The 24,569-nt window shown below is 40.1% G+C and overlaps 1 protein-coding gene across 8 annotated transcripts in view; it reads left to right on the top strand.

Moving 5' to 3' along the window:
- The window catches only part of INVS (inversin), a 112,038-nt gene that overhangs the window by 39,662 nt on the left and 47,807 nt on the right, over positions 1–24,569 (top strand). For 5 of the 8 annotated variants that reach the window (XR_015740223.1, XM_087916999.1, XM_026702345.2 and 2 more), the window contains 2 exons: positions 21,587–21,760; positions 23,073–23,240. Coding sequence is in view for 7 of the 8 variants with exons in the window: in XM_087916999.1 (XP_087773125.1) it covers positions 21,587–21,760; positions 23,073–23,240 (342 nt within the window). In the remaining variant the exon portion in view is untranslated. Of the gene's footprint in view, positions 1–1,977; positions 2,003–3,928; positions 3,980–21,586; positions 21,761–23,072; positions 23,241–24,569 lie in introns of those variants that run through there. The other 3 variants (XM_087917001.1, XM_087917003.1, XM_087917000.1) reach the window with 2 other exon arrangements.

The raw sequence follows: 24,569 nt of genomic DNA, 5'->3' as shown, positions 1-24,569 counted from the left end.
TGTCAGTAAGATGAGTGTTTTACCAAAGATGTTTTTATTTCAGACTTTTATCAATACTTACAACTGATACTCCATTTAAACAATGACAAATGAATATTTCTAAATTTATATGACAAGGCAAAAAAACCAAGAGTTAGAAATAAATTCCTACAAGATGCTAAAGAAAGAGGAGGTTTGGGTTTATCAACATTTGAAGTTGTATTTTGATGTTTGTTGTTTGAGCTGGCTTAACGGACAGATGACTCTCCACCCAAATCAAGAGGTCACCTGATTTGGAGGCGTCAATTAATATTTGGATGGTATGCCTACTTATTGTATAAGGTTAAAATAGTGTTGATTTCAACAGCCACTTTTTAAAACGTGCCATCCTAAGAATTTGGAATAATAAAGTAAGGTTCTCTGTGAAGATGCCTCTTTAATATCACTCCAGGAACTTTTTAGGAAAAAAAATGATGAGGCCAGACTGGTGGACTGATGTTCAAATAATTCTTTTTAATCATGGTGAACCTAAATGGAGCCTGCCCATTAGATTCGTAAGTCAAAAAATTCATCAGATGAATCAGACTCAATTTTTAAAATCAAATTCATTAATTGAATCAAATGGCTCATTAAATGAATGAATATCTGACTTACTTCCCGCAGGACTGCCAATCAGCTGTTTCCCCAGGAGGAGGAACTAAATTGCCTCCAAGCAGGCTCGCAGAGCTCTCCATTTGCAGTTTAAAAAAAAACCCTCTTGCTGCTGATCAGTTGAAGAATCTTCAGACAGCTGCCCAGAGGGGGATGGGGCAGTAATGTACAGAACTCTCCAATTGCAGTTGCTTCTTTAAAAAAACCCACCTGCCACTAATTAACAATATCCAGCCAGGGAGGGAGGGAGGGAGCGAGATGAGGGGGGGATTTACAGAACTCTTGGCTTGTAATAGTAACAGAGATGGAAGGGACCATAAGGTCATCTAATCTAACCCACTGCTCTCACAAAAAGTATTTCTAATAAATGCCTATCCAGACTCTTCTTAAAAGCCTCTAGTGTTTTTCCTTTTTCTGACCATCATCTGTTCTGCTGTGCCTGGAGATTTAGATTAGATAGGAAGCAGGAAATGGTTGGATTTCTTACTTTCTAGCTAGTCTTTAGATTTTTGGCTCTGCTTTTAAGCACAGCTGAACCTCCCTTAGGACTGAAGGTTCTATGTGCAGACTTACCACAAGCAAATTTGAGAGTCTGAGCTAGCTGATGGCAGATATATAGATCACTGAATGATTCTGTGAGAAACTCAATCTGCCTGCCTGCTTTGCCTGATTTTGGATAAAAGTTGCTCTTTTTTTATAAAAAAAAATTCAATATTTATATAAATATTTATATTATTTACATATGAACCATGCCCAGCCAGTCACATGACTACCAAGCCACACCCACAAATTAGGCCACAGCCACAGAACTGGTTAGTGGTCCCTGGGATTTAAAATTATGAGTTTGGTGGTCCCTGAGGTCCAAAAGGTTGGCAACCCCTGGTTTAGAAAAGAGATTTGTGTAGATGCTGGCTAGCATTTCTACAAGCAGTTGCAAAACAAATGCAAATAAACTTTATCTTTGCAAAGAACTGTACTTACAAACACAATACTGTAGTTTGCAAAGTATTGTACAGTACTTAAAAGAAGTAGAGCAGTTCCCAAAGTATTTACAAACAAACTGTGCAATAGAGTATACAGTACAATAGAGTAACAAAAAAAAATATTTCAAAACATTTACAGAAACAGTTCTAGCACTCCAGTTTTCAAGCCCAGGCAGCAGCAGATCCTCCATGCAGCACCAAGAAAATACAAACAAACTCAGTGCCGCACTAGCTGCAAAAATCACTGGCTCTTGTTTGGCCATGTGACTAGGGAGAAACAAAACAATTGCCAGCTTCAAGGAAATTGCATCCTAACTCCGAACAGCACAGGAAACTCAGAGAGTTAAAAATGGCAGCCACTGCAGCAGTGATTGAATGCAAGTCACATGGTACAGAGGTCTATTTTTTATCGCAGTTTTGCATTTCTAATATAAGTACCCTTTCTGAATAAATTCGTTCTGATGAAAATTCGCTAAAGGAACCCTCATATCTCGAGGGTTACCTGTATGTGAGGCATTGTATGATTCAATGGGTAAAAAGAATTTTGGGTATGAAATAATGCTTGAACAATAGGAAAACGTGGTTTAAAATTTACATTAAGTTATAACTTAAACGAAAATGTTTATAAAATTATGTACCATAATTGGTACACAAATTGGATAAATTGTCAAAAATATATAAAGGTACTTCGTAGGTAATTATGTATGTTGAAAGTGTAGGTGTAAAGAAGAAATTTTTTATCATCTATGGTGGACCTATGACAAAGCAAAGAAATAGTGAAGTAGTATTCACATCTTAATACAAAAGATTCTTAAAGTGAATATAGAGATACACCCGGAGACTTCTTTTAGACTTAATGGACAAAGAACTTGGGGAAAAAATGCTGTCAGCAACAAGAATGCTGTATACACAAAAATGGAAAGCTAGTTTAATTCCCACAATGGATAACTAGCTGCAAAAGTTAATGAAGTCAAAAACAGTAACTGTGACAGTCAAAAACAGTAATTGTGATAGGGAACCTTGGAGTCCTAGCGGATGATCACTTAAATATGTGGCAGCAGTGTGTGGCAGCAGCCAAAAAAACTAATGCAATCCTTGGTTGTATAAACAGACGTATATAATCAACATCACATGAAGTATTAGTACTGCTTTATAAAGCCTTAGTAAGGCCACACCTGGAATATTGCATCCAGTTTTCATTACGAAAAAGTGTAAAACAGTGTAAAAAAGAGCAACTAAGGCCTGGAGACTAAAACATATAAAGAACAGTTGCAGGATTTGGGTGTGGCTAGAGTAGAGAAAAGAAGGACTAGAGGTGGCATGGTAGCAGTATTCCAGTATTTGAGAGTTTGCCACAAAGAGGAGGCAGCCGACTTATTTATCAAAGACCTGTAGGCAAGACAAGAAACAAGGAGAGAAGCAACCTAAGGAGAAACTTCTTAACAGTGAGGACAATTAACCAGTGGAACAGTTTGCTGTCAGAAGTTGTAGGCGCTTCCTCACTGGAGGTTTTTAAGAAGAGACCTGGACACTCATTTGTCTGAAATAGTGTAGACTAGAGTCTCCTGCTTAAGCGGGCAGTTGGACTAAAAGACCTCCAAAGTTGCTTCCAGCTCTATTCTGACTGAATTAGTAGAGATGGCTGAATCGACTGCTTTAAAGAAAAGAATATACCTTTTTTTCTACTTGGAAATTATTTTTGGACTTTGTGGGGAAAAAATGAAAACTTGATTTTGGGTTTGCTGATTGGATAGGTTTTTTTTATTTTAGAAATAGCTAATATATATTATGTAAAAGCAAAAAGTTGAGGTTATATATTATTACCTTATTCTACTTTTTTATTTTAGAAATAGCTAATATATATTATGTAAAAGCAAAAAGTTGAGGTTATATATTATTACCTTATTCTACTGTGCTAAAAAGAATTAGAAGAGCTTTCTTTCTTTCCTTTTCCCCTATTCTTTTTACTCTTTCTTTTTTTCCTCCCTTACTTTCCCTTTATTTTCATTTTCTTTGTATTTTATATTTTGAAAAACTAATAAAATAATTAAATATGAAAAGGAAATAAACTTTGTGGGAGATGAGAGATCAAACAGATTCCTGACATGCCTAGCTGACAACTTTGTCATACAAAAGGTAAAGGAGGGAACTAGACAGAGAACTATACTGGCTTAATTCTTACTGATAAGGACAAAATCACTGAGGGAATAGAAGTTATAGGAACTTTGGGCAAGGTAATCATGTTATACTTGAATTCACCATAATTACAACCACAGGAAACTTGAGTCAAGTCAAACTACTGTTTTAATTTCTAGGCATTCTTCTTTGCAGTGCTCAGCTAATATTTGGAATGCCTGTTTTATACGGTATGTATTTCAAAATTGATTGACTTCAAGCAGTATCCAACAGTTTTTGAAATATCTGCTGGGCCAAAAAGTCTGGTGTTATTTATTTATTTAAATTCTGAAATTCCAATCATCATATCCAAATCCCTACTGTCGATATGTATGGAATGTATATTTAATTCCTGTTATTTTTATATACACTCAAGTATAAGTGGAGCAAATGCCTATCCAAATATTTTAAATGATAAATTTCATAACCAAAATACCTGAAAGAAGAATTGAAATAGTTGTGGTTTCTTTGATTACTTTAGTTTTCTCTGTCATGTTGATATAAATCCTTTGCTTTTGCCTAAACAGAAGAATTTTTAATGCACAAATTTTTAATGTGACACCTGTAATTATTGAACCATACATTTTATGTTTTTAAATATTGTGCTAATTGCAATAAGCAGCTAGTTGGGAAATTAATTTTATCAGCTTCTTTTTGACATAAGGTGTATGAGTGCAACCTAGTGGAGAAGTGAGACATCAGCATTTGCATGTCTGGAATGTTTGTATTGACAAATGATAGTCTGTTATTGACATCTGTATCCCTTGACAGTACATCCATCCTAGCTTACCCATGGTGGTCAAATGCCTTAATTTTTCTGGCCTTTAATTTAGTCAACATTGGAGCACATTTTGAAGGGCTAAGAGAAGGAACAGATCCAAAAGTGTCAAGCTTCAGCAGCAAAATTGTTAGCAACGATCAAACTGTCATAATGTTATGATTTGTTCATTTTTATACCATTTATTAGCCTTTACTTGTTGTGCCATTTGGCCTCTAGGGCAGATAAAGTGCTGTCTAATTTGGGAGGGTTGCTTCTGTCAAGAGTAGCTTCCAGAGAGAAGGTGTTAGCTGCAGTGACAAATAATCAATAGCTGTCGTTGTCATGAGGAACATGAGTAGTTGGGCCTTTCATCTAGGGGATTAGAGGTCTAATTGGATTGAGAATAGGGAGGATGGGCTGTTGTATAACCCCATCAGATCTGTGTAGCTGTCAAATGTCAGTGTTATTCATACTGAAAAGGAAGTGAATGATGTCTTTCAGAGCTTGGGGGTGTAATTCAGTAGAAGCTTCTGAGAATGTAATAGAGAAAATAAAATCAGCAAATATATGCTCTGACCTTTAAAAAAAATATATACATCCATGTTGATATATCTGTTTCTCTATATAGCTATCTTATCAGCTGAATACCATTCAGACTGGCTGTTTATGTCTTTAATAAAAAGCCATTTAATTATTCTAATAAGAATTTTAAGTGTGAAAGATTCAATGAATATATAGCAATAATCATAAGAATGAAAAATGCTCCCTATAAATAATAAATACAAATATTCCATTAATTGTTTGCAAATGTACTCTCCCTACAGAAAAAATTACTCTGATGCATTAATATGAAATACATGTCGAATTCTGCGTTATTTCTAGTATTCAGACTTTTTGATATACTTAGAAGAAATTTTTTTTTACTTAGAAGAAATCTTTATTCTGATTATTATTGAGTCCAATATTAATAAAGAAATAATCTGCTAAGAAAAATGTCTAAATAGGTTTATGATTAGTATGTTTAAGTAACAGCTGACAAAATTGGATTTGCTTCAAGTTCTTTTATTTAAAAATATTAAGATTTTGCCTCTTGTTATTAATCTTTTATTTTATTTATATCAGCTAAGTTTGTAAATTATTATGATACCTTACAAGATTTCCTGTTATGTTCTTCCCAGACATTCTTCTCGTTAGCAGGATAACATTAAGAAGGTTGTACAATCCTCTCACAAGCTCTAGTATTTTTCAGTGGAAAACATGTATTTCCCATGTTCTTTAATTTGTTTGTTTTGTTTTGTTCTTTCAAACAAGGCTTCATAATCATGCACTACCAATCCTGAATATTTTGAAAATCACATATGTTCCAATAAAATTACAATTGAAAAATACTTTAATTTAAAATCCAAATTCATAAATTGAATTAGTTTATATGCTAGTATAAGAAATTCAAGAACGGTGCAATGGTTTTGCCTTCTTTTAGAATTATTTCTAAAAGGGGAGTACTTTTAATCTATTTATGCAAAAATGTTTATGAAACCACCCATCCACTTTTATCATTTCTAGAGAATACTTAAATACAGTATCTTATTTGGTACCTTTTTTCTTGTACTAGCTAGACATATTTGATGCCATTGTTTTACTATGATAGTTAATTGTTAGGGAGCAAATATGATCCCTTGACAAAAATATATAGTCCAATTTATATTTGTTGAAATAATGCAAACATCCATCTTGATCAGAACAGATAGGATGTTCCTTTTTCCCCAAATGTAGAGTGCTAAAATTGTATAAATATTTCAGAAGTGAAAACCATATATTATACAGTTATACAATTGATTATACTATTTAAATAATAAATCTTTATAGTAAATTGTCAGGCAAGCCCACACTCTCCACATCCATATCCACTGACATATGAATCAATGTCTTTTCAATTTCAAACAGAATCATATAGTATTTAGCATATGCAAATGAATAAATCCAAGCCCTTTTCTCCCCCAATAAGGCAAACTCTTTCTGCTTGTAATATTGTGCAGAAGTTGATGGATGAAAAGTTGGTAAACAGTGGTATGTATCATCCCTCAACCTCCAATTTAAGATGGAATATGCAAATAAGATTTTCTAAGATACAATTTGGGATATAAATATCTGTTCTCCGAATAGGAAAATGTTATTTATTAAAAGTTAAACAATTTTTATTTCTAAAAATATATAATAAATATAAATGGTACAATAAAATTCAGCACGTACAAGGGTTAAAAAAGAAGGGAAAAAAGTCTCTTCACAACAGACTCCATCCTCTGGCATCTGGACATGTTTTATCCATTTGTGGTTGAGACTGATGTTTCAGACATTGCAGTTGGAGTGGTATTTCTGCAGGGCTATCTGACCACTGGATAACTCCTCCCGTGTACTTATTATTCATGCAAATTAAATGTGGAATGAGTAAATGCCCTATTAGAGCACTACCTGCACTATTTTGTGAACATTCAACAAGACAATTGGGTGGAGTTCTTGGCTGTGGTGGAGTTTGGGTACCACAATGTACCGTATAGGTCCATGCAGATGACACCATTCATAGCCATCCGTGTTTGTTTCCATTGGACTCTCCAGTACTGGCTGCCACAGATTTCTTGCAGGAAGTACATCAGCTGGTAGAAGAACAGCTGGACTAGTCCAAGGAAGCCTACAAAAAGTTTGCAGATCAGCACTGGCAGGCCATACCCCTGCCCCAGGAGTCAGCAATTTGTCTCATTTCTACTTGGTATCTTCTGTGAGCCCATCTCAGAAATTTGATCGATTCTTGGGACCTTTCCCAGTAGAGGCGGCCATTAACCCTGTGGCCTACTGGTTCATTTTGCCTGCATACTTTAGGGTGTATCTGTATTCTAAGCACTTGCCACTCATCAGACTGTGGAATACCACGTGTTCAGATATTAGTTCAGGGATAGCCGGAATACGAAGTGGAGCCTAATGTGAACTCCCATTTCTGGAGTGCCTTCCAGTATCATTAGACTGGAAGGGCTAAGATTCTGAGGACAGTCCTGAAGGAGACTGATGTACATGCCCCTAGGTTGATCCATCCGTTCTACCACCAGTTACCACAGAAGCCTATTTTAAATGAAGGCCCTAGGAGTATAGGTCATGCTGGGGGGATAGTGTGATGACTTCTCCAGATGCTTCCCCAGATGCCTCTCCAAACACTAATTTGGAAGTGTCAGACCTGCCACAAACTTAAACCTCTTAAGTGGCAAACATTTGCTGAGAAAGGTATGTTTTTATTAGAAGTTAAATATAGTGCAGTAATGCATAGCCAGAACTGAAATTCACATGCCAAAATCCCTATGTTATACTTTCCCCTCCTTAACTGCTTTTTATTTCCCACCCCACAGTAATCAGTTAAAATCTTGCAAGCTGTTTTCCTAACTATCAGTTCAAGGGTGTTCTGGTATGCTGCTCCCTCCTTCTTCCAGCTGGGCGACCTTAAATCAGCGTCTCAAGATAGTACAGCATCTACTTTCTGTTTCCCAAGTATGCTTCCCTTCATCCACCTTCTCCATAGATCATGTCAGATTGTCACCATGTATCAGCGAAGCACAAAAATACTTCTGTGCTCTTTTAAATAATCCGCTAGTCCAGGAGAGGAAAAAAAAGGAGAAAGGTTAATAAGTAACAATTCAGTGAAGTTTATGAGGATATTGGGCATGAAATTTATGTAGGAGTTTTGGTGCCCACACATGTTGGACTACTCATTTGGCCTCAGAAGAGGAAAATGTTTCCATAAAATCAGGTGTTGGAGTTTGCCCTTACGGAAATGCAAGTACAAAATTTATTTCACTTCAAAATGTTGCTCACCTTTAGTGAGGTTGGGAGAAGGAGCTTCAGCTGACTTAAGACTACAATGGAAAACAGGATCTACTTTTCTAATGTTCTTTGGTAATTTAAGTTCAACAGTCACCGGGTTCATAATTCTCATGATAGGAAAAGGACCTATGAATTTAGATCCAAGCTTTTTCAAAAGTTGTCTAGACTTTAGATACTTGGTGGACAAATGAACTTAATCTCCTATTTCGAACTTCTCCTGTGATCTCTTTTTGTTAGTGTATTTGTTATATTCTTCCCTAGCCTCATCCAAAGCCTGGCCAAGTAGCTTGCAAATGTTTCATCCATTCCATTTAGGGGGCTCCCCTGGGAGTTTAGGCATAGCTATAAAGTCTCTGCCAGTTGCAACTTGGAAAAGGGTACAACTAGAACTGCTATGGACAGCATTATTATACACCATCTCTGCTAATGGGAGCAGTTCATCTCAATAATCTAGCTGATAATTGACATAGCATCTAGCATTTGGGACTTACACACATACACACACACACATTCTGAGTTTGGGGACTTTTATCCACAGAGGGAGGAAGAGGTCCTTAGCCCCAAGCCCAGGCATAATTGCCAGCTTGTCAGCTTGGATGCGGATGAAAGTTCCCAACCTTGGAATGGTGTATGTGTGTGTGTGTGTGTGTGTACACGTGTGCATGTGCATGCATGCAGCAGGCCGAAGGAGATGTCCTTCTCCCAAGCCCAGATATCTGAGCATTATCATGTCTTGTCTGATGCCGCTCTGCCTAGACAAAGCAGAAGGTAGAGGCGACACTGCTGCATGTGGAAGCCCCAAGGAGAACGTTTGCAGGAAGCAGTTTCCTTCAAGTCCAACTTCTGCCTTGACAGATTTTTGGCGAGAAGGAGGAGGAGGAGACAGAGGAGCTATATGGAGAGGCTGAATAGGCAAAATAGGAGGTGGAGGTCTACACAAAGCAGGTCCAGCAGCCTAGGGAAATGAGCTTGATAAAGATAATAAATATATGTTCGCCATGAATCTTTCCAAAAGAAGGAATAGACTAACCTATGAGACAACTTGTCTATTTCTGATAACAGAGAATGAAATGTCATAGATGGGCAAATGAAATTAATCGCATCAGGAAAGGGACTAGGAAAATGGTGAGGTTGCATCTGAAGGCTCTACAGTATGAGGTATTGTTTTAGTAGTCCATTGTGTCAAAAAGTAAGATTCTCCTGGAATTTCTTTTAACAAAATTTATTGAAAGGTAATGGAAAATTTATAATTGGTTTTAGTTTGGTTTATCTCAGAGATTGCTAAGATACAGTTAGTCCTTGGGTTAACAACCATTCATTAAATGACTGTTCAGAGTTAAGATGGCACTGAACAACTTCTGACAGGTCTATGAGGTTGAACCATCCCCATGGTCATGTTATCATGATTCAGGCACTTGAGCAAGAGCTCACAATTATGTGGTCCAATAATTGCTATCTTTTCTGATAGCTCCCCATAAGAAAACACAATGGGAAAGTCGGCAAGAAATTGCAAGTCATTCCTGATCTCTTTTTACTAGTGAGCCAGATACCACCTATGCTATATCTATGCATTTAGTTTTTCTTGCCTAAGTGTAGGACCTTACTTTTCTCATCATTGCATTTCATTTTGTCAGATAGGCCCCAGTATTCAAGTCTGCCAAGATCTTTCTATCTTGAATATGGTATGACTGACAAAATCCCAGAATTTTGAGATTGCCAAAGAAGAGTCCATGGCAGCAAAAATGATTGTAGGATTAATGGCCATAAACCAGTATCAGTACAGGTGGTTCCTTTCTGCTTGTTCTTCATTAGGCCACTGTAATTTTTAATAAAAAAATACTTGAGCTCTAACTGGTTCCCAGCTATAAAACATGGGAGAAGTTATATCTGCTTAAAAATGCAGTTCTCAGCTGTTGAACATTAATCAAAGTCCCTTTCTTTTGTCTTTTCAGCTACAATCCTGGTCATTTAACTAATAGCCCGAACATGTTTCTACCATAGGTACAGTCTGGCACTTTTTCTTTTCTTTTTAAAAATAGTTTCAGTGGTTTAAATCAAGAGGGAAAGGGCATGTTAGTCTTTTGTAGCACAAGTCCTTAATTAATTTCTGAATGAATGAGATCAGCACTTGAAACTAATCAATTAAGAGCTCTGGGAAGCATTCTGATAGGATATTTGTATGTAGGCAAGAGACTTCAAGGCAGCCAAGGAACCTGACAAATCTTTGTCTATCATGTCAGACTATCTGACAACTAGGTGGCATTGCTCAGGCAATCTTTCCTTTTACCTATCATATATTATAGCACTCAAAGAGCCGAGAGTTCAGGCTATTGCTTGATACCTCAGAACATCTGTCAGATGGGCCTATTTTAATTGGGAGAATTTTGAGAGACATCAGCTCTCCGACCTACTACTGCTGGTTTCCTTTTTGAATATACTGGTGTTTGTACAAGTCATCCTCAACTTACGACCACAATTTCTGTTGCTAAATGAGACATTGGTTAAGTGAGCTTTGCCTCATCTTATGACTTTTCTTGCCATATTTCTTCAGTGAATCACCTCAGTTCATCAGTTAGTAACGTAGCTGTTAAGTGAATCTGGCTTCCCCACTGACCTTGTTTGTCAGAAGATCACAAAAGGTGATCATATGACCCTGGAAAACAGCAACCATCGTAAATATGAGTCAGTTGCCAAGCATCTCAATTTTGATCACATGACGACAGGGATTCTGCAACAGTTATAAGTATGAAAAATGGTCATAAGTCACTTTTTTCAGTGCCATTGTAGCTTTGAATGAACTGTTGTAAGTTGAGGACTATACTTATGCTAGGATCCTCAAACTCTCTGCATAGCATTTTAGGGATTATCACAAAATTACTCAATTGGGCTGAAGATCACAATCTGCTTTTCCTTATGTAAAAGGTACCGTTACTTTTTTTTGGTCCTGCATGAAGGAAGAAATTAAACCCAGTGAAAGTTACCTTCTATCATTGTAGAAGATGACACTTTATTCTTGGTTCTTCCTTGCTTTAAGTGGCTTTCAATACCATTGATGATGATATCTTTCTGGAATGGCTTCAATGGTTCCTTGGTTCAGTTCCTTTTTCCCAGGTCACTTTCAGTCAGTGTTGGTTGAGAACAAGAGGGGCTCAGATGGCTGCAGTTGCTCAGTCATGCCCAGGGCCGTCTAAACAGCATGGGCAAAGCAGTGTACTGGGGCCCCTACGACAATGACTCACAGGACTAGAAACATACATAGTTGATAAAATTAAACATATATTAATTTTATTGGCACTTCCAACAAAATTGGTGTTGAAACATTAAAGACATGCTGTGCAGAGAAACAACTAATCAACATGATAAACATCTGAACAATACATGAGGCTTGAAAAACACAGTAATACTAAGTAAGCCATACAGTTGCTGTATTTATATGATAAAAGGTGCATTGAAGGGTTAACATACATAGATTAGTATGGGGCTCCTATGCTCATAGACCCATGGGCAAGTGCCCATTAGGGCCATGCATTAAGACAGCCCTGTCATGCCAACTGTGAGTTGTCCAATTCCCCTGGCAGAATTGCAAATTGTGCACAAGTTATGCCCATTCCTAGACCAACGTATCCTTCTCATAATCACCCATGCCCTGGTCACCTCACTCTTGGACTGTTGTAATGTGCTGTGCATGGGGCTGCCTTTGAAGAATATCCTGAAGCTGGTTAAAAGTGCAGTTTTGCATAAATACAGATTTACACATGTATCACTTCTTTTAAGGAAGCTGCATTGCCACACACAAATATGTAGTTTTGAATCATTTATCTCAATAAATAAATAAATAAATGTAGTGCTTTTTTACTCACTTGTTTAATTTAGTTTTCTTTAGTTTTAGGAGAACAGCTTATGTTTTACATCATATTTGTGCAGAAATACAACTTTCCAAACTTTTAAGTACCACTATATTTTCCTTTTCCTACTATTCCCACTGTCATTCAATCTGTTGTTTTGGCAGAGAATAAAATTTAGAAATTCAACCTGGGAATGTGTGGAAAATCGGTTTTCTTTTTTCCAGCCCAAAGAAATGTTAGGGGAAAAGCCCTAAAAATAAAGAAACAACATTTTATTTTTAAACAATCAGGACATTTTCTACCTATACATTAGCAGAATAAATGTCTGACAAGATAAAATTTGCTATATAAAATTTCATTAAAAAAAGATTGGATTTGGAAATGGGGCAAACCCACTGAGGCTGTACAGGAAAAAAAGCAGTACATACCTATGGAGACAGTTGAAAAGCAGCTCAAACTGCTGCTCTGCTATATTTAAAACTCCTCCTATCTTGTCTTTGTGAATTTCCAACCATTCTATTAAATGAACTTTAAAGAGATTGCAGATAGTCTGTAGGCAGCTGATCTGGTTCTTCCTTAATATTGGGATCTGCACTTATTGCACTTATTAGCACCATTTCTGCCTTGATTCTCTCTTCATTCAGTTACATTTTCCAAGTGGAATCAACCGGCACCTTGTGGATGACATCCCAGAGTTCTGAAAGAGCTTGCAAATGTTATCTCAAAACCATTGTACCATATCTTTCAAAAATCCTGGAGCACAAGGGAAGTACCTGAGGATTGGAAAATAGCTGATGTGGCTCCCATCTTCAAAAAAGGAAAAAAACAGCAACCCGAAACTATAGATCGTTTGCCTAACATCAATACCTGGGAACATACTGGAAAAGATAATAAAATGGGCGTTGGTAAATTTGCCTGAGAATGCCCTTTCTATCTATGCTCCTAGAGAACTCAGGATAGGTATGACTCCTCCTGATGACATCATCAAGCTGTGTCCATCTAGTATAAAAGTAGCAGCCTGTGGGAGAAACCCCCCAGCTTTGGCAAAGATACTTGATAGACTTTAGTGAGTGTCTCTGAAAGCCAATACCTCACCACAATCCAGACGCAACAAGGGAGGGGCTGGGCTCTCTAGCAGCCTAGACAGAAAAGGTGTTCTCAGGCAAATTTACCAATGCCCATTCTCCTCCATGCTGCTGCGAGAGCCCAGGATGGGACATACCAAAGCATTCATGTCCTCGGGAGGGTCCTCGTCCCGTCTCTCACTCCGAAGTAGGCACCACTCGCTGAAGAACCCATCTGCTAAAAGCCACGCTTGTGGAGGCATAAGAATCCGGGTGGTAGTGTCTGATGAACGGAGACAGGGATGTCCATGTAGCCGCTCTGCAAATCTCCTCTAGGGGTGCCTGGCAGAGCTTTGCCTTTTTTGGCCTGTGCAATGCAAGTCCTGATCCACCTGCTTAAGGTGGCAGGAGAGGCCTTGTTCCCCCAGTGGGAAGGGGAAAAGGATACAAACATAGCCTCTGTCTTCCTAAACATTGAAGAACATTTGATATAAATTCTAAGAGCCCTTCTAACATCTAAGGTGTGCCACTTGCGCTCTAAGGCATGGTGTGGATGGGAACAAAAATCAGGAACCGCTATGTCTTGGGATCTGTGGAATACAGAATTTATTTTGGATACAAAGGTAGGGTCTAAACGAAGAACAATTCTATTGTCATGAAAGGTGCAGAGGTCCTGCTGTATAGATAGAGCAGCCAACTCTGACACTCTTCTAGCTGAAGTGGTGGCTATTAAGAAAACCACCTTGAAGGTCAAGAATTGAAGGGACACCTTTCTGAGGGGTTTGAAGGGAGGTTCTGTTAGGGCCTGGAGGTCCCAGGATGGGAACCTGTGAACCACAGGAGGGCGGAGATTGGAAGCCCCTTTTAAGAATCTCTGAACTGAAGGATGATGGGACAAGGAAGGAAAGGAATCCCAGGAGATGACTGGAGCAAGAGCCTCTACTTGATGGTGTAAAGTGTTAGGAGCCAGACCTTTGTCAAGGCCATCCTGGAGGAAAAAGAGGACCTGAGGTACCCCTGCTACTGTAGGAGAGAGACCTTCCCTGTGACACCAATGACAAAAAACCTTTCAGGTTGCATTGTACATATGCATCGTAGAAGATTTACGAGACGCCTGGATAGTAAGGATGACCTGGTCTGGGAGATTGGCTACTCTTAACAGTTGCCACTCAAGTGCCACATGGTCAATTTGACCAAATGGGGATCTGGGTGGAACAGTGCCCCCTGATGTAGTGAGATCCTGTGGTCTGGAATCCTCCAGGGAGTGGCTACAGACAGGTTCACCAGATCTGCAAACCAGGGTCTCCTGGGCCAAAGGGGGGCTAGGAGAATCAGCTCTGTCCATTCCCCCAACATCTTCCAAATGACCGCCGGAATGATGGGAAGAGGGGGAAAGGCATAGAGGAGACTGGTGAGCCATCTGCTCCAAAGTGCATTGGTCTCCTCCGCTCCCTGACAAGGAAACCTGGTAAAAAATCTGTTTACTTGAGCGATTTGGGGAGAGGCGAAGAGGTCTACCTCCAGGGTCCCGAACTTGAGGGAGAGATCCCTGAAAATGGACTGGGGAAGGGACCATTCTGCGTGGTCGACTGGGCTCCTGCTCAGCCAATCGGCCTGGGAGTTATCGACTCCCGAGATGTGGTCTGCTATGATAGACAGCAGATGTCTCTCTGCCCACCTCCCCAACCTTTCGGCTTCCCTCATGAGGGCCCTGGATCTTGTGCAACCCTGCCGATTGACGTGCACTTTTGCAGCCATGTTGTCTGTCAGCACTAGCACATGGGACCCCACTATCTTGCCCCTGAAATGTTTCAGGGCTAGATAAATGGCTCTGAGTTCTAGCCAGTTTATGGGCCCAGTCCTGTCTAACCGGGACCAGATCCCTTGAGCCATGAGACCCTCCATGTGGGCTCCCCAACCCAGGAGACTTGCATCAGTGGTGATGATCAGTCTGTCTGGTTCCTTGAACGGGAGAACCTTCGAAAGGGCTGGGGAAAGCCATCACTTGAAGGAACGGTGGACCTCTGGAGAGAGCAGGACCTTGGCAGATGTGTGGCTGGTTCCTGCTCATTGAAAGGGAAGCAGGAACCATTGTAGAGCCCGTGAGTGTAGCCATGCCCACAGAATGATGCCTGTGCATGAGATCATTTTGCCCAAAAGTTTGGACAACAGTGACAGGGAGACAGTGTGTTGATGTTGGACCTGTCAAATGATCTCGATAAGGCTTTGCCCTTGGGCTGGAGACAGAAAAACTTGGCACAGAGTTGTGTCGATGCTGGCTCCCAGATGGAGCTATGTGGTAGTTGGGAAGAGATGGCTTTTCTTGGAGTTGATGGAAAAACCGTGGTACTGGAGGCAATGGAGAGTGGTTTGAAGATCTTGATGGGCAGAGTGGGTGGAGGACGACAGGATCAAGATGTTGTCCAAGTAGCATTGGATCCTCACTGGAACAGACCGGAGCGAAGCCACCAATGCCTCCAGTAGCTTTGTGAAGACTCTTGGGGCAGACAAGAGCCTGAAAGGAAGGGCCCAATACTGGAAGTGGGAATTTTGGTAACAGAAACAGAGAAACTGGCGATGGTGAAGCCAGATGGGAATGTGGAGGTAAGCCTCCGTGAGATCAGTGGAAGAGAGGAGATCACTCTTCTGAACGCTCCCCAGAATAGAATGCAGAGCCTGCATTTTGAAGCACCTATATGGGATAAACTCATTCAGAAATTTTAGGTCGAGAATGGCTCGCCCCCCCCCCCCCCCGAGGCCTTAGGGACCACGAAAAGCCGAGAATAAAGCCCACGTCCACGTAATTCAGGGACTGGTTGAATGGCTCTTATATTGACCAGGTGACTAATGGCCGATTCCATAAGTGCCCTTCATGAACTGTCCTGGGAAACGGGGAAGAGTAGATTTTTTTCTGTAGGTGATGATAGAAATTATAATTATAACCCCAACCTTACTGTATTGAGTACCCAGGCATCTGTTGTTGATTCCTCCCATCTGGAAGCAAAGGAGGCCAAACAACCTCTGATGGGAGGGGAGAACGAGAGATTATTTAGTGCGACAGAAGGAGTGACCCCCTCCCCCATGAAAGGGCCATTTACCCGCAAGCTTGTTGTCTGCCGGTAGCCTCATGGCATTGATCTTGACACTGAGAATATGTTCTCTGAGGTCTGGAGAAGCAAGAAGCATTTTCGGGCCTGAATGAGGGAGGCCAGTATGGGGTAGGGTGGAAGTCTGCCCTCTTTCCCGTTGATGAAAGGACTTTCCTTTTGTCTTTTGTTTCAACAACAAATGGGTCAAGGGCATCTCCAAACAGCTTCTCACTGGTACATGGGTCAGAAGCTAGTTTCCACTTTCGGCGAGGCTCCGCTTGTCAATTTTGTAGCCATAGCAGTCTCCTAGCTGCCACTGATGACACCATGGCCCTGGAAGAGAACTTGGCGGCGTTGAGGGTAGCATCAACCGAGAACTCTGCTGCTGCTATGATCTTATTGAGGTCTTGATGCGACCTACAGTTTAATGGAGGTATGTGGCCTTGAAGTTGGCGTAGCCAGCGGATGGAAGACCTTGTAAAAAATGATGCAGCAGTCGAGGCCCGGATGGCCCATGCCGAGGCTTAATGGTTATGCTTCAGTGTTTGTTTGGAGTGTTTGTCCTCTGCCTTTAGTACGTCCTCAGGCTCAGTGGGAGTACTTGAGGAGAAGGAGGCCACAACTGGGGCGTCTACTGGGGGAACTGCCAGAGCCGTAGCTAACGAAGGACCCACGTTGTAGAACCTCCTATCTTGGGATGATGGGCGGGGGCCTGCTGTGGGGAAGGCAAATTGTTCCTTGACTAAGTCAAGAAAGATGATGGGGGAAGGAAGGACCTCCGAATGAACAATGGGTTTGTAGAAGAAGGAATCCCTATGCCCCGATTGTACCACTTGAGGCTCGGGGGCAATTTCCTCCACTGACAGCTGGGCTGTTACCAGTGCCTTGTGTAGGAGAGGCTTGAATAAAGCAGATTTGAATATAGAAGCCGAAGGAGGCGGATCAGGTCTCAGATCTTGCTCTTCCTCTGAGAGGTTGGGGTCCCAGATTTCTCCCTCTTCCAGATCAGAATCAGGGGAGGGGCTGCACTCAGATGATTCCTCATACTCTCCCTGAGTGAGATCCACTCCTTCCACATAGGTAAGATGGGCCCTTTGTACTACATGGTGAAGTAGTCCCCTTTGGGGAATCTGCGCTAGAGGAAAAGCCAGGAAGGAAGGCTGAGGTCTGTCTGAAGGCCTGAAGATGTGTTGAAGTCCTTCTGCCAGACCCTGTCTGATGGCTAAGGAGACTACTTCGTTGAGGTCAGAAGATCTGCCACTCGATGGAGGATCCAGGGGCCGAAGACCTGCTGCTGTTGGAGTAAAAGTGGCCTCTGGTCTTGATCGAGAGCTGCTTTGGGCCACAGATAGGATAGATGAAGAAGAAAGATCCCAAGGAGTCTGGCTGAAGTTGGGACCTGACCTGCTCAAGTCTTGAGGTCCTGGTTGGATTTCAAGTCACTCTGAGGACCAGGATTGGAGGTGGCTAAGAGGAGCTGAGGTATCTTCCCTCTCCCTAGAAGTAGCTGGCTGAACAACTACAGGATTGGCTGCTTGAGAAGCCTGTTGTAGTTGACCCCTCATTTGCTCAATAGTTTTGTTGAACTGCCTTTCTAAGACTGCATGCTTTCGTTTCTGTGCCTTTAATTCAGCCTGGGATGTTTTCTTAGGGCCCAAAGTTTTAGCCCTAATCTTGGCTGCCACCTCCCTTTGAACAGACTGGAAGCGTTGTCTCCATCTCTTTCTTTTGCCAGCTTGGGGGCCTTGAGAGATCAGGCCAGAAGGCTCTGTGTGGGCCTTGTCTTGATCCATAGTATGCATAAACAGACACAAAGGTGCTGGAAGCAATCCTCACTATGTGTTGTCTATGCAGTAGCCTGAATAGGAGCTTATGAATAGTAGAAGCTGGCTTTTGGGGGATGATGCCACCTAAAATGGCCACTCGCTACTTTCTTTAGAAGAAGAAGTTTTCAAAATGGCTGCTCGCAAGAGCTACAGGTTACGCAGGGGTTAAATCTCTCCTTAGGCTGTAAACAGCCTTGAACGGCGAAATTGGCAATAAAGTGAAAATTTACGATCAGCTGAGAGGCGCTGTTATCGCCAATGTGATATTTACGATTGTGGCAGCTGAAATCACTGAGGAAAGACTGTGAGGGAGGATCAAGGGTTACTCCCTACTTACAGTCTCCCTTGGTTGAAGAAAATGTTGAATTCTCGGCATTGCAGGAGAGTGGATGCCAATGATGAAGATAGCTTTCGCTTTTGCTAATTAAACTGCTTTCAGAGACACCAGCTTATGGTCATCGAAAGAAGCTGAGTTAAAATTGGGGGGGTTTCTCCCACAGGCTGCTACTTTTATACTAGATGGACCCAGCTTGATGATGTCATCAGGAGGAGTCATACCCATCCTGGACTCTCGCAGCAGCATGGAGGAGAAAAACAGATCTGCGAACATCTAGAAACAAGTAAAGTTAGAGAAGCCAGCATGATTTTGTTAAAAACAAATCAGGCCAAAACAATCTTATTTCATTATTTGACAAAGTGACTAAATTAGTAGACTAACAAAATGCTGTGGATACAGTATACTTAGATTTCAATAAAGCATTTGACAAAGTAGACCACAATCTACTTCTTGTTAAGCTAGCAAAAAGTGGGGTAGATAACATCACTACCACATGGATTTTTAAGTGACTGACAAACCATACTCAATAAGTAGTTCTTAATGGTACTACATGGAGGAAAGTAAGCAATTGATACCAAATTTGCAGACAACACTAAGCTAACAGGAATAGCTAATACTCTACAAGACAAACTCAGGATCCAAAAAGATCTTGACATACTTGAAAAGAGGGACCATATTTAACAACATGAAATTTAATGTGCACAAAAACAAGGTTTTACACCTATGTAGTACAGATTAGGCAAAACCTGACTCAAAAACAGTAACTGTGAGAGGAACCTCACCTGTCTTTAAAATAGCCGATCAGGGTGTCATGTGGCCTATTGTTGAGCTTGGAGGCCAGGTCACAGAATACCTGGATGTACTCAGCCACACTCTTCCAGTCCTGACCAATGCTTTTGATGTGGTCCTTGGCTTTGTGGTCAGTGAGGGGGATCTTTGAAGCATTTACAGAGTGCTACCACGAAGCAGTTAAAATTTCTCAGCTCTGAGGCATTGTCATTGTGGAGGGAGACAATCCACAGTTCCTTCCAGAGCCATGGTGGCTTATCTCACCTTGCTACCCTCCATTGCTATTTCACAACCATACTGTTGCATGTAGGTCCAGACGTGGGCCAAGAAGAACTGCAATTGCTGAGGATTCTCATCACATTTCATACTCAGTGATAAGATTTTGTGTCTACTCCTCTCTGGTGCCAGTCACTTAGGGGACCTGCTCTGGGCCATCCCTCCAGGTACTAGGGCTGGGGGGCCACTACTGATGTAGACCCTGCTTCTCCGCCACCTGTTGCGGTGAATGCAATTGCCTCATCAATTGCTGAGGCTGAATACTCCTGATTATCTGGCTAGGAGGCTCAGGTGAGGGCTTTGCATGCCTTAAGGTTTTCAAAAGTCCCCCGCATAAACTTGATGGCTTGCTGCATCATCCAGTTGGCCTGGCTATACTTTCTAGCTGTCTCTTCCTCCTCATCCCCCAGCTCTTCCAGTTCCATTCTCTGTTCCCATCAGTGGCTGCCGTAGCTCCTGCAGCTAAAAGTCACACCCATGGGTTTCTCTTCCCAGTCCTCTTTTCTCCTGACGCCCAGGGACCACCTGGTCTCAGTGGGTTGCGGCAGCTCTCTGTGTCTCTTTTCCACTTGGAAAGAACCAGCCTCTGAGGAGTTCTTGATGATGCCTCCCACCAAGCATTCAACTCTCCTGGTTGCTCCCTTGAGTTGACATTGCATACACAGTCCCATGGTAGAGATGATGTCCCCTCCAGGTTGACCAGAATTGCTGATTTTGGTTAATGTCATTCCTAACCCAGACTGATCTCCTAGAAAAGTAAAACTCTCGACTTCATTTAGTTGAAGTAAAAAGGCATTTTTACCAAGAGGCACTGATTAGCAGGAAAGTCAAGTGAAATATAAAATTTATATGCATCAATATAGTACTAAACCCCTGGTTTTCCCTAGCCCGTCCACCTATATGTAGTCAATCTGGCAACACTGAGTTGGTATTGGTAAATGCTGAGGTGTTTGTCCTGGTGAAATTCCACTCTCATGGTAGACAGCCTTAAAGATGCCAGTGCGGCCACACAAACCAGATTCCAAATCACTCTGTACTTTCTCACAAGTCAATTCCGCCTCCCAATTTCCCATATAAAACTAAACAGTTTATTGGCCATATATATAGTTGGTGCATAAGTGCACCAATGTGCCTACCGTCCCTGTCCTATTATTTCTTTTTTATTTTCCTTATATGTATCCATTTTATGTATCCATAGCTATGTTTATACTTACACCTGTTATCTTATAATTGCTTAATTAACTAAATAAACAAACAAACAAATACATACATAAATAAAGGAATCTAGAAAGTGTACCTTTTTCTATCCTCTGGGACAATGTCCCTTATGACATATGGCAAACCCCAAGCACTTGTCTTTTGGAAATCCGTTAAGACCTGGCTGTTTCCCCAAACATTAAGGTCAACTTTTGGTTGTTTTGTCATATGCTATTGTGTTTATTAATTGTTATGTGGTGTTTTTCTCTTTTTTGATTTATTGTTTATTTTTATGTGCCCAGAATCATATGAGTTGGGTAACCTTCTAAATCAAATAAATAAAATCTCATTCTCTCTCTGTATCTCTCTGTATCTCTCTCTCTTTCTCTGTGTGTGTCTCTCTGTCTCTCTGTTTGTGTATATACACACGCATACGTACATAGAGTCATTTTTCCTAATAATTACATTTCAAAACTGATAGCAACTATCTGTTATGTACAATGGATATAAAATGTCTATACTTAGCCAAACACGTTATTGTATGCTTTTTATTGTTATTTTTACCCCTAAAAGATTTCAGGTGGTTTTTCAATTCAATATTACAATTATATGCTATATTAAAGGTGGAAAAATTATGAAGTGATTTATCTTAATCTGTTTTTGGTAGCTTAACAGGAATGCATAGGCTTTTATCTTCTAGCTGGATTTAACTTCTATCCTTTTTCCTTCCCTCTTCTATTAAATTATCTAGGGCAATTATCGCTTTATGAAACTTTTACTTGCTCATAGAGCAAACTGGATGAAGAAGGATTTGGAAGAAATAATTCCTTTACACCTAACTACCCAACATAAGAGTCCAAAGTGCTTAGCTTTATTGTTAAAGTATATGGCACCAGGAGAAGTAGATACGCAAGACAAGAACAAGGTAAAAAAATGAATAAACAGAGCTATATACTTAAAAATATTCTACCAAGACATTCTCAGAAGCTTTAACTATAGCAATCTGTTTAAAATAGTTGGTTTATTTCGATGGAATTCAGTTGATCATTTTTACATTAAAATATATATCTAAAATCTAGAATCATAAATCTAAATCTAGAATCTCTAGAGAAATTTGGAGTCATTGTTGCTCTGAATCAATTTTGTCTTTTCACAAATAATGCAAAAAATATTAGCAAGTAAGAAATTAATACTTTGCACTCCATTTCTGTATATTCATAAAACCACTGAAGCTTTAACCATATACTTAGTTGTCCAATTGCCTATAGACAGATGTTAAACAGAAATTTGCTGTTTTCTGTTAACCAAGTACTTATCTTCAATTGTTTTAAGACTCTGAAATTTATGAAAATAATTGTTATCTTTAAAATTTGATTTCTATTATTTTAGTTTATTATTTTTAATAATTACAAATTTCCCAAAGAAATCTATTTGAGTTATACTTTTTATTATCTTTTTTCACTTTATATTTTCCTTTTCTTTGAGATTCAGGTTCCTACCTTTTTCCTTAAACACACTGCAAAATTATTAAAAGTTCTTGAGAACAACTGGGTGTTGGAAAAACAATGCTTATAGATTCATGGCAAACTTTATCTGTTCTTTTAACAAGAACTAATGGCTGAAATTTTGTGAGCTTGCCAAGTCTTGAGAGATGTTAGTGAACTCTGAAAACTTGTGACATTTTTGGTTGGATTGCACATTGCATGGTTTGGTATGTTATTTGATTCCTGGTATCTTCCCAGATAATTCATGCAGATTTCTTGGCAAGACTTTAGAAGTGGTTTGCCATTGCTTTCTTCCTGGGGTAAGAGATCAAACTGGATCAATCTCATTCCAGCTGATTTCATTCCATGGCAACACTAGAACTCAGTCTCTCAGTTTGTCTGATTTCTTAAGTATTACACCAGACTGGTTCTATAATATATTATTTTCACTTCTTCGTGAACCACCTGAGTTTCCTAGACCACAAATTGGGACCATTAGTTTAATTAAGAGCAAAGGAGCTCTATCTATCTATCTTTCCATAATTTATCCTCACAACAGCAACCTTATGAGATGTTAAGAACTTGCCCAGAGTCATCCAATAAAGTCCAAAGTAAAGTGGAAGCCTGAACAGGGGTCTCATTTGTCCCAATTAAACACTTTAAACACAAAGGCATAAGTACATTGTTGATTTCAGTTGCAATTTATTTCACTTTGGATTTTAAAAAAATATTCTTTGTGTTTGTTATTCTCAGCAAACCGCTCTTCACTGGAGTGCCTATTATAATAATCCAGAGCACGTGAAAATTCTTATCAAACATGACTCTAACATTGGAATCCCAGACATTGAAGGCAGAATTCCACTTCATTGGGCAGCTAATCATAAGGATCCCAGTGCAGTTAATACAGTCAAATGCATTTTGGTATGGTTTTTTTTCTCAATGTTGGTCATATGTTATAACAGAAATAATACTTAAACTTCTACTTTATTTTGCAGAAATATCCCCTTAGAATATTGAATAAATTTCTGTATCCTTCTCTTTAGCTGTGAAAAGAAAAGAAAAAATTAATCAAAATGGTTAATAGTTTGACTTGGCTGTGGAATGAGACAAATAAATTATGCAAACAGCTGCTATATTTTTTATTGTCACATAGTTTAGGATTTAGGATTCTTTCTCTTGGCAATGCCCCATAGATTCTCTATGGGGTTCAGGTCAAGCGAGTTTCTGGCCAATGAAGCACAGTAATCCCCCGGTCATTGAACCAGGTTTTGGTGCTTTTGGCAGTGTGGGCAGGTGCCAAGTCCTGCTGGAAAATGAAGTCAGCATCCCCATAAAGCTCGTCTGCAGAAGGAAGCATGCAGTGCTCCAAAATCTCCTGGTAGACAGCTGCATCGACCCTGGACTTATTGAAGCACAGTGGACCAACACCAGCAGATGACATGGCTCCCCAAATCAACACAGACTGTGGAAACTTCACACTGGACTTCAAGCATCTTGCAGTGTGTGCCTCTCCATTCTTTCTCCAGACTCTGGGTCCTTGGTTTCCAAATGAGATGCAAATGTTGCTCTCATCAGAAAAGAGGACTTTGGACTACTGAGCAACAGTCTAGTTCTGTTTTTCTTTAGCCCAGGTAAGACGCTTCTGACATTGTTTGTTGTTCAGGAGCGGCTTGACAAGAGGAATACGACATTTGAAGCCCATGTCCAGGATCTGTCTGTGTATAGTGGCTCTTGATGCACTGATTCCAGCCTCAGTCTACTCCTTGTGAAAGTCCCCAACACTTTTGAATGGCCTTTTCCTGACAATCCTCTCCAGGCTGTGATCATCCCTGCCGCTTGTGCACCTTTTTCTTCCACACTTTTCCCTTCCACATAACTTTCTATTAATGTGCTCTGATACAGTACTTTGGGAACATCCAACTTTTTTTGCAATTACCTTTTGAGGCTTTCCCTCCTTATGGAGGGTGTCAATGATGGTTTTCTGCACAACTGTCAGGTCAGTGGTCTTTCCCATGATTGTGATTCCTACTGAACCAGACTGAGAGACCATTTAAAGGCTCAGGAACCCTTTGCAAGTGTTATGGCTTAATTAGCTGATTAGAGTGGGACACTTTGAGCCTAGAATATTGAACCTTTTCACAATATTCTAAATTACTGAAATTGTGGATTTGGGGTTTTCATGAGCTGTAAGCCATACTCATCTCAATTATGACAAATCACAGCTTGAACTATCTTGCTTTGCATGTAATG

This window comes from Pseudonaja textilis, chromosome Z (genome assembly GCF_049901715.1).
Source record: "Pseudonaja textilis isolate UNSWEBS1 chromosome Z, rPseTex1.2, whole genome shotgun sequence".
Classification (NCBI taxonomy): domain Eukaryota; kingdom Metazoa; phylum Chordata; class Lepidosauria; order Squamata; family Elapidae; genus Pseudonaja; species Pseudonaja textilis.
Note: the sequence above shows the minus strand (reverse complement) of the source record. Positions and strands in the feature narration are given on the sequence as shown.